Source organism: Protopterus annectens, chromosome 8.part0 (assembly GCF_019279795.1).
Source record: "Protopterus annectens isolate FY-2018-M chromosome 8.part0, PAN1.0, whole genome shotgun sequence".
NCBI classification, from domain to species: Eukaryota; Metazoa; Chordata; order Ceratodontiformes; family Protopteridae; genus Protopterus; species Protopterus annectens.
The window spans coordinates 1,290,362,078-1,290,379,510 of NC_056741.1; the positions used below are offsets into that span (position 1 = coordinate 1,290,362,078).

The 17,433-nt window shown below is 38.6% G+C and overlaps 1 protein-coding gene across 6 annotated transcripts in view; it reads left to right on the forward strand.

Moving 5' to 3' along the window:
- The window catches only part of ARHGEF1 (Rho guanine nucleotide exchange factor 1), a 3,019,431-nt gene that overhangs the window by 2,364,020 nt on the left and 637,978 nt on the right, over positions 1-17,433 (forward strand). For all 6 annotated transcript variants that reach the window (XM_044080805.1, XM_044080809.1, XM_044080807.1 and 3 more), the window contains one exon: positions 3,810-3,881. In XM_044080805.1, coding sequence (XP_043936740.1) covers positions 3,810-3,881 — 72 coding nt within the window. The remainder of the gene's footprint in view (positions 1-3,809; positions 3,882-17,433) is intronic.

The window sequence follows — 17,433 nt, forward strand, 5'->3', positions numbered from 1 at the left end:
TTTCTTAGTATATAACCTAAAATGTTTCATCGGATGAATATACTCATTTTTAATATAAATGTACTAACAGGCTGCACAATTTGCAGCCTGTCAGTACATTTATATTAAAAATGAGTATTTTGGGTTATATACTAAGAAATACTATGTCTACCTGTGACTACTTCCCCTTTGGTTTCTTCTCCTCCAGTCCAGCCTGCTGTTTCACTTTCCTCAAATCCGAGATCCCTAGGAGTGTTCTCTTCGGATCTGAAGACAGTTTATTCTTTGATGCCAGTCACTTCCCTGGGTTATCCGGCTCCAAGCCTTTGAGTCTGAGGACTCAGAGCCAAAGCAGCAGCACCAGATCCAGAGTCAACTCCAAAGTTACAGGAGCCATCCCTGCCCCACAGAGCCTTGGAGCTGGACAGCTCGGGTTGGACGCCGTCCTCATTGTGAAATGCTTGCAGGGTTACAGGGGCAGTGGTTCAAGAGATGTCACCTCTGTTATCGTTACTTTTGGTCTCTCCTAAACACTCTGCCTTTGAGATTGTTGAGAGGGCCTTCTCTTTGCCTAAGGAAAAGACACCTCTACCCCCTTGGATTAAAACAATTGTATCTCCTTCATTTCTTTATGCTGAGCATCGACCTTCCATTCCATTGGGACAGCCAGCCTGTTCAAGTCTCCAGTCAGCCCCTCAGGATTCCTCAGTCTCTTATGATACCTCATCAGACCATCCTGCTGATGAGGTCCCTTGGAAGAAAATGTGAAAAGGAGACACTTAGATTCCCCTGAAGAATCTCTTGTGGAGGACACCAATTTCGATGAAGGGGAAGGGTCCCTCAGATCTCCAGTGGAAGATGTCTCATTTAGAGACATTCTAGAACTCTTAAAACAGAAAGGTGGTTGGTCTTTTGACACTCCTTTCCAAGAGGAGTCTGCATTCCTGGAAGCTTTCAGGTGTGACCCAGCTATGTCTTGGGTGACCCACCCTGGCTGATGAACTTGTAAATCTCATTTTTAACCAGGCGTGGAAGAAACCAGATACTGTGGAGACCATGCCTAAGTGTCCAGACAAAAATGTAGCCCCTCTTGGGGACAGGACGCACTGGAGCAAGGGTCTCCCATTTGATGCCATGGTTGTGGCAGCAGCCACTAAAAAAATACCGTATGGAGCAGAGCTCTTATGTCCAGCCCCCTAAGTGGGAGTCCAGGGCCTCGGACAGATGTGATAAGCATATTTAGAAAATGACCAAATTGTACATCAACACCCTGATTTTATATATGTGTATATGTATATATATATATATATATATATATATATATATATATATATATGTATATATATATAATGTATATTATATATAAAATAATCACAAAGAGACCCTAATTACAATGGAGTGATATAGTTTTTAAAACTGACAGTAATGAGACTTTCTTATTAATGCCTGGATAAACAGTTGCATTCAAATGCAATTGCCATATGATTTCTTTATATTTTAAAATATATTTCCAAGCCCATTGTATGCTGTATTTAATTATGGAAATATAACGCATTAGGGCCAGATCCCTCCATCAGTAACTTGTCATGTAGTGTTCTGTCACTGCATGCTGTGCTATCTGTCGGTTCCCAAGTCGCCATCCCAAAGAAGTATAAATAAAAATGCTTGGAGGAGAAGGATGTGCAAGAGACTGACAACATTACTGCATCCAACTCCTCATCACGATTCAAAATCATTGACTCTGGTAAGGCACCATTGCTGTCCTGTGATCCCACACCTGTTGGGTATGAGTCCTCTGATGTGTCCTCTCTGGATGGCTGCCAAGATTGCAGCCCAGTCCCAGTCCTCACTAGCTAACACCACTTTTGAATTTCTGCAGTCACATTTCAGAAAGCTTCAGCATTGCTTGCTTACTATATATAGATAGTTGTAAAATAAATCAATCTACCATGGAGTGCTGATGGGAGAATGAAGGCATTCACAAGGTAGACACTGCAACTGAAAGCTGTGGACAACAAAATGATGCGTAAAATGGGTAAACCAAAATATTTTGAATTGCTGTTATGCTGACCTGTCCTCAGAGATTTAGTACATATTTTACACAAAAGTGTAATTTTTCTGTATTGGTATTTCTTCTTTTAGTATCTCTTCTGTTGCTAGAATAATAATACAGTCCCACACCTGAGTCTGTTTTAGTATTACCCTTATAGGTTTCCTGTAGATGTGAAACACCTGCTTTCCTCCATTTCTGCCTGCTAGTCTCTAGTTGTAGTACTTTATACACGCCATGCTTAACAAATGCCCTCTTTGTAAATGTATTATGTTGGAATTCCTGTTGCTTGTAGCATTTAATTAATCATATGGAATAAGGGTGGTAAAGGCAGCAACTGCCCTGCATCCGATGGTGTGGCATGTTTGGGAGGCCCCTTGTATATTCTTTCCTGCCTCCTACTTGCAGGAATTTTGATCTGTCATGCAACACTGTTGTCAGACAAAAAGTTGCTGATCAGTAAAGTACCTTTTAACTCTGGCTGATTCTTGAGCTGAATGTACAAAATCTGTGTTATATATGCATGCATAGTGATGAGCAGCAGCAGTCTGTCTTTCTCTTCATTGCCATGACCACCCAGTGCAAAACATTTTCTTCTTTCCCGCAATCTTTGTTTTATTTGTTTCAGCTTCCACTTGCTTTATCTTGGGTATCTTTTCTGCCACTGTCATCTTGTCTGGGTTGCTGGATGTAGAAAAACAAGGGAAACACTGAAAGTCTTTTATACAGTTTAACCAGCTGGTCACACTACTCAGCAGCTGCATCTTTTTTTTTTTCAGGGGGCACCCAGAATGCAGTTTCACAAAGCAGAATAAGCCAAGTTACAAGAACTGAGGAGTCAAATACAAATTTATTTTTTATTTAACATTTGTTTACTGGGAAAGTCCGACTTGGAACAAAGCCAATTTTCAGTAGAGGCCTAGGGAGAAACACTCCAGATGCATATCTTTGAATGTCTGTTAAAGTGTAACATAGTCTGATGCTATGAGTCCTGAGACTTCAGAAAATTGAAATCAAATTCTTACAAAAAGAATGAATTTTTTAAACTTGTAGTTAGTTGAGGGGGAGGGGGTTCACCTCTATATTCCTCATAGTCCTACTTACAAATAGTGACTGTGAGATCTCAAAGTAGGGGAAGCACTCCAAGGTACTAACATCTCAATGTTGGAATATGTTTGTGCTGTTCACTCTTAAATTCTCACGGTTCTGTTAATTGCAGTAGTGGTCCTCAAACTTCAGTAGGCTCCCACGCAATGCACCTTTGAGAGCAGCTCGTAATATCAGAACAGACAGTGCAAGTGTGATGTATAATAGTTTTTTTAACTGTAGTTGTATTGTTCGTAGTACTCCACTTTCATCAGCTAGTGCTATAGCATCATTACAGGGGCAGTAATATAGATACATCTTTGTTGCTGAACACTTGCTTGTTATCTTCCGATTACAACTCATTGTGGCCAGTAGTTGTAAGGTGCATCACTTTCGTTATTACTGATGTTTGTCATCCACAGAGCAATAATTCATACCTTAGAAATGTGTCAGCCCTAGGTCCCAAGCAACAGCAAATTTATGTAAATGGTAGTAATAATGATGAGCCCAGAAAGTAATGAGTGGTGAGTAAAAGCTGCAGTTATTGCATATTTGTGTACTCTCTCTCTTCTGTACAAACTGCATTGTCCTGTATTGTTTGGATTCTTGCTACCTGAATAAGTTGGTGCTTTTAGTTTACATATTATACCCATTTACTGTTCTATTGTTTTCTTCATCTCTTCTTTTATTCTAGTACCTAAGGGATGTCCAACGTCGACTGGACACATCAGGCCTCAAACAAGTCGACCCGCCGTTGGAATACAGGGTAAGTTTTGATATGTTAAGTTTTCTGTGTTATGATTTTTACTCAAAGTTGGTAGTTTTATACATAACAATTTTCATATATAGTAAATCAAAGTATGACATAGATTCTTCAGATCCTTGAACTTTTCTTATGTAATTTCTGTGGCTGGTGTCACTATTTCAGGGTACTCCATCCTTTGTTTAGTTTGAGTAATTTTTGATGAAGTAGTTCCCATGTCTCATCATAAACCTCATTTTAAGCTAATATATTTTCTCTAGTTCTGTATACCTTTTTACTATTTGATTTTGTTTTTCCCTGTCTTTTTCTAAACCTGCTCTATTATTTTGTTAGGTTTGCAGCTTGATTGTATTGCAGCATTACTGGCAGCTGTTGTGTTGAATTTATTCATTTTTCAGTTTTGGATCACCACTCCATTTTCCACAGCCAAAATCTTAATATTTAACATCTTTGAAAGATCCCACTTTTCATTGAACATAAGTTCCTTCACTGTTTGATTCCATGTTATCCAAACAAATAGAAAATACTTTTTTATCAATTCTGTCAACATAATCTTTAGGCTTGTCCCCATAATATCCATACTGATTCATTTTAAGACAATTTACATCTGTAAAATTCTCTGAATATTTCAAATCCAACACCTTTTTCCATGAAGATTTAATACTGTTTTACAACTCAAAAACATGTTCACTGGTCTCAGATTTATTACAATATGTACAATTTCTATTATTTTTGCTTTTGTAAGGCATATTTGCTTTTACTGGTAATTTCTGTATCATTAACCTTCATAAAAAATCTTGACATTCCCACATACTTTTATAGCTTTGGATTTGTCTTAATAGCAGGGGTTTTTTTTCTACATGTCTTTCCACCGATAAATATAAAAAAAAAACTTTTACAAAATATTATGATATCATAACTTTCTCTCATCTTCATTAATTTTCATTTTCCAAAGAATAATTTTATCCTCATAATTATTAATTTTCTCATTGTCATGTACCTGAAGACTCGTAATATTCATCCATTCCATTCTATATGTAGTTTTTAAGAATTTCACCAATAAAGAGTCATAGTTATCCTTCAAACTTTTTAATATTCTATACAAGTGTAAAGAGGCTACATACACAATAGGATTTATCAGCTCCAAACCATCACCTTCTTTTTTACTGTATTGAATCATGATTCCCCAAATAAATGTGAATACAATTCTATAAAAGCTTTTTCAGGTATCAGCAGGATACTAAATATGCTTGCTAAACAAGCAAATCTAGCAAGTAAAATCAAATTAATTAAATATATTTTTTCTTAAAGGATAATCTGAAAGTTTTCCAAAAAATACACGTTCTCTATAACCTTTAATTTTTCTTCCCATTTGGCTCTCATATTTTCTCTTTTCCCTAAAGTTACTCCAAGTATATTAATCCCTAACATATTAAAATGAATACCTCCTAATATACCTTCATAACTTAGACCTACACTTTTATCTTTATTTATGGAAAAAGCTTCTTGGATAAAATCTTGTAAATAATTTCTCACATTAATCATAGCTTTCTGATTTCTTGCAAGAAATATATATGCATATGATATCATAATCAGACTATCGATACCTTCATTAGTTGTATATTCCATATAGGTTCGTAGGCAAATACTAGGCTATCAGTCTGCAGACTATTACAAGCCTAACCAGTAACCAGAAGTCTGAATCAAATCCTGTACCTTGCATTTCTAAGGTTAAAACCTGAACCATTGCACCAATCCCTCCCCGTCACATCATTGTACAAAATGATTTAATATGCAGATGATGCTGCAGTCGCTTGCTCTGCTACCTCCTGGAGACGGGTACAGACCACTACACAGGAATCCTACTCAGTAGTAGAAAAGTGAACAGATAATGCAGACCTTACACTTAATGCTAAAAAGTACACTAATACCCATCCTCTCTTAACACCAGTTTCCAAAACTCAAATAGTTTTAATATCTCCTTGGATCACAGCATTACACTTGAGCAAGTTTCCAACACCAAGTTGCTTTAATATTCACACATACAGTGTCATAAAGGCGAATCACCAAAGGATTTTTGTTATGACAATGCTTTTTTTCCTGCTTTTGAGTACTGTTTGAAGGCACTACACAGCCACATATTGCAAAAAACTTTTATTTCAGTGATGGTATATATTACAATTCTGTGATTTTCTATAGTGTAGCCATGTTTGTTTGGATTGGCTTCTTTAGAGTTTTGTTATGTCTGTCAGAGCAGATTTATAAATCATCTCTTCAGTTCTTTAGATTTTGCTCCCCAGACTGCTGTCATTTTTGCTGATCAATTCTGTTTGTTTAGGTTTTAAATGTCGCTTAGACAGTTAAATTATGAAACACTAGAAGTGAAATGTTTTACGTCCATCTGGTGTTCCTGGCATCTTGCCATAAGAAAGGTTTAATTTATAATCTTTTGATTGTCTTTGAGTTTGACTTTGGAGGAACAAGTGGACTTGGATAGAGTTACCTCTGTGGTGTCAATGAAACAACATTTTTGAGCTTTGCTGACTTTGTGATGTTGAAATTATTGCCCTGTTTACTTGATGATTATTTTATTTCTTGGGTTTCATGTCTGAACACAGGTACACATCTGAAATATTTCAATAATAGATTAACCTCATCATTTTTAAGTATTGATTTACTAACTTTAGCCCTGTGTCTGTCGTTTCTATTAATATGTGTGAAATTGCATTCATTACTAGTGCAGAAATACTAATACTCAAAGGGCAACCTTGCCTTATACCCTTTTCAAGCACTAATTCCTTATTTAGCCAGACATTTACTAGTATCTTAACTGTATTTAATTTATAAGCTGTAAGACAAATGGCTTTGTTACTTAAGTTATATGTGACAAATATTTTCTTTTTTCTGAATGGAATCAAAGGCTTTACTCAAATCACCCACCATTAACTTTGCTTGTGCCTTCCTATGTACAGTGTCATCCACTAATTCTCTAATTTTTAACAGTAAATCCTGTACTTTGTTTTACATTTTTACCATAAATATTTTATTTATAATCCTACTTGCTTTCCATTAGTTTTTGGAATATTTTCATAAAAGTCATGTCAGTATTAAGAACTATAGATCTCCAATACTGTATTTCACACGTGTCTTCTTTCTTCTATATGAATTTAATTACACCACTACACAATGCTTTATATTGAAACCCCTCTCTTAGCTATTCATTTAACAGTTATAAAAAACTAGCTTTTGAATTGTCATTTTTATACATTCTATACTTCATTTCGTCTGGGCCTGCCGCTGATTCCAATTTTACTTTTCCAGAAATATTTTCCAGTTCTTCCATTTTTATCCTTTTTTTTCTAAATCTTTATTATCTTCATATGAAAAAGTATCTACTCAACACATTGCACATTCTCAACTCTAAAACTATCTTTAATGTATCCTTCCACTGTTTCCATAATTTTATCTTGAGTAGTATGTAATGTACCTGACATATCCTTCATTTGTCTCATGATACTATAATTTTCTTTAATAAATTTATTTGACTGTGATTTAATTTCTTCATTCTTTCATTGTAAAAAAATCATTGTTTATATAATACTGTATTTCTTTTTTATTTAAATCATTTAATTCATGTTCTTTAATAAAATATATTTCTTCTTTCTTTTCAAAACTATCACAGATATCCTTACTTAATTCATAATGCATTTTTCCTGACTTGTATAACACTTTTTTATTTTTGTTTAAAATACAACCACCATTCTGATCAGTCTTTATAAAAAAAATAATTTCTGTGTGGTCTTTCCTTAAATTTATAACGTCTATCTTCCCTTCTTCATCCCATGTTACCTCATTAATCCTTTTTATTCCCTTCCCTATTTTTATAATCAGAATTAGTTTTCAAAGTAATCCATATAGCTCTGTGATCCTAAAAAAAACTCTAATACCCCTCATCCAAAATTTTCAACCCTGATGAAACTAAAAAAATAATCTATTTCTGTTTTATGTCCACCTCTACCATACGTCCAAGTACTCCTACTCCAAATACCTAAATTTCATTATCTTATAATTGCTAACATTACCTTAGCATCATATGCTTTCTTTTTATTTTGCCTTATATTATATCCTTAAAGTCTCCTGCAACTATTATAGCCATATTTACTCCTACATACAGAATTATATCTTTAAAAATCTCTCTCCTATCTTTTTTTTGTAACAAATGCATAAATCGCTGTAATTCTAAATACCTGATTTCCCTCTCTTTCATCAGGAATCATAGTTCAGCCTGCAGTAACAAACATACTAATGTCTTTCGGCTTTTCTCAGATGTTCATCGTGTTACACTGCTGCAGTCATTACACTTGGGTTATCCTGCCGTCAGGCGGTTCCCCAGTCGGCCCGAGTTCCAAAGTCTTGGTCCGGCGTCAGTTGCTGTCTCCTCCTCCCTGACGTCAGTGCGATAGGGGTATCTAAGATGCAGCCAACACCATTTTCTTCAGTCTTTCTTGCCGCATGGTGCACGAAGCAAAAGCAGTTCGCAAGTGCTGGTCTGCCAACTCCTGAGATTTTCATTCCAAATACAGAACTGAAGTCTTCTACAAAGCTAAGTAAACCGTTGGGGAAACTTTTTCTTGCCTCAGACCAATGTCAGTAAAAGTTAATAACTGTATTTCTTGTGGGAAGCAAATACCTCATAAGGATTTCCATTCCTATTGTATCCCATGCCTAGGCACAGACCACAACATCACTGGTTGTCGGTTTTGTGCTAGGTTTAACAAGCACACTATTAAACGTTGGTTTGATTTTGCCCGACATTATTTTGGCAGAAAATTCAATTACACCATGCCGTCAGAACTTCCGACGACCAGAATACATAAAAAGCGCAAAGATAAGGACAGGCATCCGAGGCCCAAAACTGACGAGGCCTCTTCTAGGCTGGTCGCCGGTTCTCCGGTTTTCAGCGAGGCGCCTTCGCAGCCCCTGACAACCACTTTTGCAGAACCACAGGCCGCCTCCGACTCCCTCGTAGAGCTGGCTGGGCCTTCGGACGCACAAGTTTTTCAGCCTACCGAAACTAACCCTTCAGAGAGAACTGAAGTAGCTGAGTAATCCACACCTTCAGAGGGTGTTTTCAGACCTACTCAGTTAAGCATTAAACCCTCTGCTAAGTCTAAGCCTCCCTTAAAAACAAAGAAACAAATACAGCATTCTCCAGGACAGGCCTCCGTGCCTAAGAAACAAATACTCAAAATGGCCGAAGACCTAATCACCCTGATCAGGGGGTCCCATCCCCCTCCTGATAAAAGGCTCAGACAGGATGCAGACTGACTCATCCGACCAGGTGTCCCATTTCTTCAGATTCTTCCTCAGACCTAGGATATTCTTTACCCCCTTATGAGGATTCTGATGCTGAGGAATCAATTCCATCAGCCTCTCCACCTGAGGACTACTCCTTTGGAGAAACCTTACATACCATGAGGGAGCATTTCCATTGGGAAGGCAAGGATTACTCTGAATCCAAGAAAAGGCTCAGAGACTTCCTTTTATCACCTCAACACAGACCCCTTGCTATTCCGCTAGTGTTAGATATTGTGGATGATGTGTATACTGAATCCAGCTTAAATCCTGACTCAAAAAACGATGGATGTTCAAGCTCACAAGAACCAAAACCAAACACAAGGCTTGACCTTCATTTGGATTTTCCTGGCAAGCCTTGTGTTTGGTTTTAAATCCTGACTCCTTACCTCCAGCCCCAATTAAACCTGACAGATACTACAGAGTCCCTGACTCACACAAATTTCTGTATAAAAGCCCTGTTGCTGACCCTGAAACTATTTCTCAGGGACCCAAAGGGATTAAGGCCTCATCAGCAAAAAACCCAGTTCCCAGAGATTCCAGAGCATTAGACAGATGGGGAAAGGAATTAAATACGTCTGCAACTTTAGCAATGAGAGCCTTAAATTGCCAGTTTCACATGCTAAAATATCAGCAATTTCTGATGTCTCAGTTGAAACAAAAATGCTTCCAGATTCAGATCTTTCTAATTTTAAAGAAATGCAGGATTTATTGCATGCAGCTGAACAAGTGGGAAAACATACTTTGCAAGGTGGTTTTGATTCTTTAGAGGCCTCCTGTAGAGCAGCATTTACAGGCTCTGTCATTAGAAGACATGCTTGGTTAAAAGAACATACATTACCAGATCATGTTAAAGCAGCGGGATGTGTTATTTGGAGTTAAGGCAGAAGAGGTGTTAAAGAAGATGGAGGATAAGGCAAAATCTATGCAAACGGTGAAGGATTTCTTACAGGTTCAGCCTCCTCGATTTAGCAGAAATTGGCCAACAAAGAATTGTTCCTTTCCAGTTACAGGCAGACCTCAAAGGGGCAGATACAGACGTCCGAGAGGTAGAGGTCAACTACAAGGTCCTTACAGGCCTAGACAATGGGGTGCACCAGTCCAGAAAGAAGGGGAAGACAGGCCCCAACCATATAAAAAGCAGCCTCATTGACTTCCCACTACAGCTGCCAAACAGCTCTCTCTTGGCAGCCCCCCAGGAGGAAAACTGGCACTTTTCTATCACAATTGGCATTGGATCACCAAAGACAAATGGGTTCTCAGCATTGTATCTCAAGGTTACAGGTTCCACTTTCACACTCTACCAAGGTTAAAAGGAATGCCAAATCTGCCACCAAATCAATGGGCAGAGGCTCAAAAACAAATTACAGCACTCATGGACATGAGAGCTATTTAAAAGGTACCACCACAGGAGCAAGGACAAGGATTTTACTCGAGACTCTTTCTGGTTCCCAGAAAGGACAAAGCCTGGAGGCCCATTCTGGATCTTTCTTCTCTAAACACTTACCTGGATGTTATGAAATTCAAAATGTTGACACTACAGCAGCTTCTTCCCATGCTGGGCAAGAAAGCTTGGCTCGTGACCTTGGACCTCAAGGAGGCATACCTGAATGTCCCTATCAGACAAAACTGCAGAAGATACCTCAGATTCATAGCTGGTTCAATGCACTATCAATTCTCTGCACTGCCCTTCGGCTTATCTACTGCACCCAGGGTCTTCACAAAGTGCCTGGCACCAGTAATTGCATTTTGCAGACAGAAAGGAATTCAAATTTATCCGTACCTGGACGACTGCCTGATTCAAGCAGAGAGCAAGGACATTCTTCTAAAGCATCTGGCGTTCGTAAAAAAGTTATTAAGTTGCCTGGGGTACACAGTAAATGAAAAGAAATCAAAACTAGTGCCCTCACAAGAGATAATATTCCTGGGTGCCAGCTTGAACATAATGGCCCAGATGGCTTATCTCACGCCTGACAAGCAAGGACAACTGACTCAGTACTTTCAGTTGATGGCAACAAAGACCCAACTCCCAGCAAGAAAAATTCTGCAGGCCTTGGGTTACATGGCATCTTGCATAGTACTAATTCCATATGCCAGACTGCATATGAGGAAACTACACTGGTACCTAAAGAGTGTCTGGTCTCAACACTGTCAAAGTTTGGAAACAGTTACACCACTAATTCCTTGCCTTCAACAGGAGTTTCGATGGTGGGCTCAAGTTTGTCACCTCAACAAGGGACAGCCTTTTACTCAACCCACAGCCAGGCAAACACTGACAACAGAAGCATCGGATTACGCCTGGGGAGCACACATGGGAGGAAAATGTATTCGGGGCGAGTGGCCCGCAGAACAAAGGCATCTTCACATCAATCAAAAAGAGATGCTAGCTGTACAAAATGCCCTTATAGCTTTCAAGGACCTGCTGCATCCAGGACAACTATTACTAAAGATAGACAACACCACAGTTATGTAGTACATAAACAAGCAAGGGGGCACGCACTCCTACCCCCTCTGCAGACAAGCCATGACCTTGTGGAACACAGCTCTAGACTGCCAAGTTCATCTACAAGCACAATTCCTGCCAGGAGAGAAAAACACACTGGCGGACGACTTAAGCAGAAACATCATGGATCCCCACGAATGGGAATTGAATCCACAAATATTCAGAATGATAACACAGAAATGGTGGAGCCCGGACATAGATCTGTTTGCATCCCCAATGAACTGCCAGCTACAGAAATTCTGCCCAAGGAGTTACCATCCACAATCATGGAAAGTGGATGCCCTCTCATTCAGCTGGAAGAACCTACATGTATACCCTTTCCCACCTCTACCTCTCCTTCCAAAGGTACTCATAAAAGCCAGGCAAGAAGAGCCAAAGATGATCCTGATTGCACCAGACTGGCCACGCCAGCACTGGTACCTAATCTTAAAGAACTTATCACAAGAACCACCCTGGATTTTGCCTCAAATCCCACATCTGCTGACTCAGCACAACACTCGGATACTTCACAGCCAGCTAAAGACCTTAAACCTAGCTGCATGGAAAATTCCTTAGTCAAGCAAGCAATGCCTCTCTCCAAAGCTGTTATGGATGTCATTCTGGAGGCCAGAAAGCCTAGTACCAGGAAAGCCTATTCGGATAAATGGAAGAGATTCTGTGCCTGGAACCAGGCTCACAGCCTTGACCTCTTGTCCCAAACATTCCTCAGGTACTACAATATTTAACTGAGATGCTGGACAAAGGCCTCTCCTTTTCATCCATCAAGATCCACGCCTCTGCCATTTCTGCTCATTACAACACGGATCCACCAATTTTCTCTAATCATTTGCTAAAACAGTACCTCAGAGGGGCTAAAAACATAAGACCGCCCCGTAGAGCACCTACTCCAACTTGGGACCGCAACTTTGTTTTGGAAAAATTAACTTTACCTCCTTTTGAGCCAGCTAACACAGCAGAATTAAAATATATTTCTTGGAAAACTGCTCTGCTACTGGCAATAGCATCAGCACGAAGAGTTTCAGAATTATAGGCACTTATGGCAGTGGAACCTTTCCTCATTTTCCACCAGGACAGGGTGTCTTTAAGAACTAACCCTACATTTATGCCAAAGGTGGTATCAAGTGTGGCTCTAAACCAAACTATTCACTTGCCAGCCTTTTATCCAAAACCACAGAATAAAGGGGGGGGAGTGTACTACATTCTTTGGACATTCACAGGCAGTTACGCTTCTACTTGGACAAAATCAAAGCTTTCAGAAAATCAGAGCAGTTATTGGTAGCATATGCTGCAGGATCACAGAGAAAAGCCATTTCAAAACAGACTATTTCAAAATGGATAGGATATTGTATACGTTTCTGCTATACACACAATGGGAAACCTGTACCTAGCAGCATTAGATCTCACTCCACCAGGGCAACAGCCACTTCAACTGCCTACCTCAGAGGAGTACCTACCAAGGATATTTTGGAAGCAGCAACATGGCATTCTGTGTATACCTTCACCAAGCATTACCATTTGCCTTTATACTCCAAATACAGAGCTGGCTTCACCACTGCTGTGCTGCAGGGCCTTATATCCACCCCTAATGCCTTATAGAACCAGCCACCCTACCTCAGCTTTGGGATTCCACCCAAGTGTAATGACTGCAGCAGTGTAACACGATGAACATAGTACAGTTTTGTGCCTACCATAAATGTAGATGTTCGAGTGTCAACACTGCTGCAGTCCAGGTTACCCTCCCTCCTTCCCCTCTTACTTGCTGGTGCGTACCTATGTCTTCTACCCTCTACTACCTATGGGGAGTATTTGCTGGTAACTGAAAGTTGTTGTTTGCTTTTCTTATGTGTACTTTACTAGTAATTTGAATTGCCTACCTATTCAGGGGCACCTGACATCTGGGGCAAGAAAAACTGAAGAAAATGGTGTTGGCTGCATCTTATATACCCCTGTCGCACTGACGTCAGGGAGGAGGCGACAGCAACTGACGCCGGACCAAGACTTTGGAACTCGGGCCGACTGGGGAACCGCCTGACGGCAGGATAACCCAAGTGTAATGACTGCAGCAGTGTTTACACTCGAACATCTACATTTATGGTAGGTACAAAACTGTACTTTAGGGGTCGCCACAATGGAACTCCGGTCCACTAATGATTGGCAGTGGATTTTTATGGTGCCGAGGTGCCAGCCCGACGCCAGTAACAAGCATACAGTCTAGAATTTATATAGTCTCTTTATACAAAATAATTACACATCTCCCTCCCCAAGTTAAATGTTACATTTTTACCCCACCACACTTCTATTGTCTCTCCTCTTTTGTTAAAAACCTAGTATATTGTAATTTTTTATAATATCACTCTCCTGCTTTTTGCACCACTCAAGGATACTTGTTCTTCTTACAGTAGTCTTTAAAATACCTTATTCAAAATGTTAACTTTTTAGTATTGCACTTAAACATTCCATTCTTTTTTTCTTTATTAAGTCCTGCAGTTTTCCTTTTTCTGTCTCAAACTCTCTTACCAATAGAATGTCTTTCTTTTTTGTTTGACTAAATCCTCTTCAGTATCACTCAACCCCAATTTTCCCTCTTCCTTTATTCAAATTAAAGCTTTTATTACATTCTTTTTGTAGTTCTTTGTTCCAAATTATTTACTACTTCACATTCTATTTGTACACTGTTTATTTTTTCTCTATCTCTATATCCTCACTTTCTTGAGTCTGTTATATTGCTATTTCTTTAATCTCTTGTTGTGCATCAGTTACCTTATATTTGCTTTACATCCCTAAGTGTCCTACTTTGTTACATTTATAACACTTTATTTCATAATTTCTTATGTCATGTCCCATCCTTCTGCATCCAGAACATTTTCGTTTTTTCACAATTACTTATCAAATGATTAGCTTTCCCACACAAAAAAACATGTCTTTCGCTGACTTCAATATTTTACCATTCCTTTGTCCCCCACCATATTTATAATACTTTTGATATGCACAATATTATCATTTTCAATTTTCAAAACAACATTGCAATCCCATGAACCCATCCATAAACCTCTGCTATCTTGGACTTCAACAATATCCATTACATCTTTACATAAACGTAATAAATGCTTTTTTAAAGGCATTTTTTAACCTCAGTTTTAAATTGGATCCCAAAGACATGCTTGTAGGTGGATTGGGCCCTCTAAATTTGCCAAATGTGTGAGTATATGTATGTTTGTGCCTTCTTTGGAAGGCTGGCAACTCGACACCGCAAAAACTCCACTGCCAATCGTTCTGTGGATTGTTGTTCTGCTGTGGCAACCCCTAACTGGGAAAAGCCGAAAGGAGAAGAAGTTTTAAATTGGATGTTTATTTTTCAATCTCTTTTTGAAAATGTTTAAATAAATATGAGTTCCATAGAACACAGTCCTTTTTTTTCATACTCTTCTTAAAAATTCTCCATAGCTTGACCAGTCTCAAAAATGTCACAAATTGTCTCTTTAAAGTAGTTGGGTAAAATAGGCCTAGAAATGTAGTGTCAGAATTGTGTCTCATTTATGCATACATTTTAGAAAAGACAGTTAAGCAGAAAGGAAGAATAACCTTGCTGATCAAGCATGAGAGATGACATTTCCTAAGGGAAGGCTGCAGACTGTTCTTTTTCTGTTCCTTTCTCAAGGAAAAAATACAATCTTGCCAGCTACAGAATGTTTCTTTCTCAGGGGAAAGATGTACAAAAAAATGAAATGTTAGATAAAGAGGCGCATGTAAGACCAGGCTTGGAAACCAAGGTAACCAAGGCTAAGGATGCATGTAAAGCATTACAGGGTTTTGGTATTATTAAAATATACTTCAGTTACAGTTAGGGAAGTCAGTTAGTTCGACCTGACATACGGAAAAGATTAAATATCCAGCATTTCAGAAAGGAAGCTACAATACAGACACTCAACCCTGAGTACAGAAGACAGGTCAAATAAAGACTGTTGCAGTCTATATATTCAGGACAATCAGGATATTCATGCAGAAACTTTGGCGCACTGTTATTACTAACCAACATCCCAGCGTTTCTACAGACTGCTATTGTTTATCAGCACTGTTAATGGAGACAGCATTCAGGTATTGTGAACATCTAATAAAGCCTTATTAAATGAACTACAGTATTTGGCAAATTCGTTCTGTTGAAAAATTCACAAGACTTGGCCTGTAAAGGAGAGACTGCCACCTGTTCAGCACAGGCTTGGGTAATTAACAGATGAAGACTTTTGTTCCAGTCTTATTTCAGTTGTTTCCATTTAATTGAAGTATAGTACAGTCTCATCAATTCTTTCAGTAATATGAATAAATGTCAAACTGTCTGTTTAGTAATATGAATAAACACCCTTACCTCATATGCTTTTACTCCTAAAGTTGTTATTATCTTGTCCCATACTTTGCATTTGTCCATTATACCCTCTTCTTTCTGTTTGACTCATACTTTAAAAGGTTTCTTTCTTTCTACATTTACAGCTTTCCTTCCTCTCCACTCATGAATTTACCATTTCAGCGTCCAACTTTCTGTTTTTGATCTGTGTAGCATCCTGTCTCCGTATCTTGTCCATTAAGTCACCCCATGAAACATCATTGCCGCTTTCATTTTCACTAACGTTTACTAACTCTATGAGTAAATCATCCCACAACCAGAACCAAACAGTTCTAATGTTGTCTCTTCATCTCTAAAGAGATTGTGCTGAAATCTCTCTTCAGAGTCCATCTACACCTTCTCTTCTGTGTTGTTCTCTCCCCGAGAAAGCTTGGATGCTTTCTCATCTTCCTCACACACACTCACCTTTCAACAAAAGATCAACTGCTTTTGAAATTAAATCTTCCTGTGTTTCTGAACATGTCTCTTTGTCCTCAAACACAGTTTTGTCAGTTGTCCTTACTTTCATAATAATATCACCCTGCTCCAAACACTCCATCCTTGTTTGACTCTCCCCCTGGTTTCTTCGAGCCGCCCCCACACTTATAATGGAAACTGGAAGTGCTACATGAAAAATGCATCCCCATACAAAAAGAGTAGGGGACGTTTCCTGATGGCCTGGCCTCTGTTTTCCTGTGAAAGGAGACTACTAGTTTAGTGGGACTAACCCTGTCAACAAAGGATTAACAAATAAAAATTATTTGTCTTTTAAATGTACCGGCTGCCTTACTGGGTATGTTAAAGGTTTCTTGTTTTCCTCCCTTAAGTTAACATTACAGAAGGAGAATTCTGTTGTTGCGTTATTCTGCCTTCTGAAGGAGGTTTGCCTGTGTTGTTATGAAATCCTGAAGTTTTTGTGTGAGAGATTCAGCCCTTAGGTGGCATGTGTTTTAACACTTGTGTTAAATTTTCACATTTTAAACAATGGCATAGGTGCACATATATTGAGAGGACAGTATATTTAATATTTTTCATTGTTTTCATGTTACGCAGTTTTAGTAATTGTATTTCACTGCAACATTACATAATTTTCTCAATTCCTGCCTTCCCTTAAACCTTACTACTGCCAAACTTAATTCTGCATTTATTGTCCCCACAAATTTCATTTATTTCTGTATAATCTGACCCTTCCCTTTTCTGAAGATGTGATCTCCATTTCATTTATTTCCTTAATAGTACTTAGTACTTCGTTTACACTTGGTTTAGAATTTGATTTTGATTTTCTGCTGAATAGCATTAAGCTTAGTAAGACCTTGCTG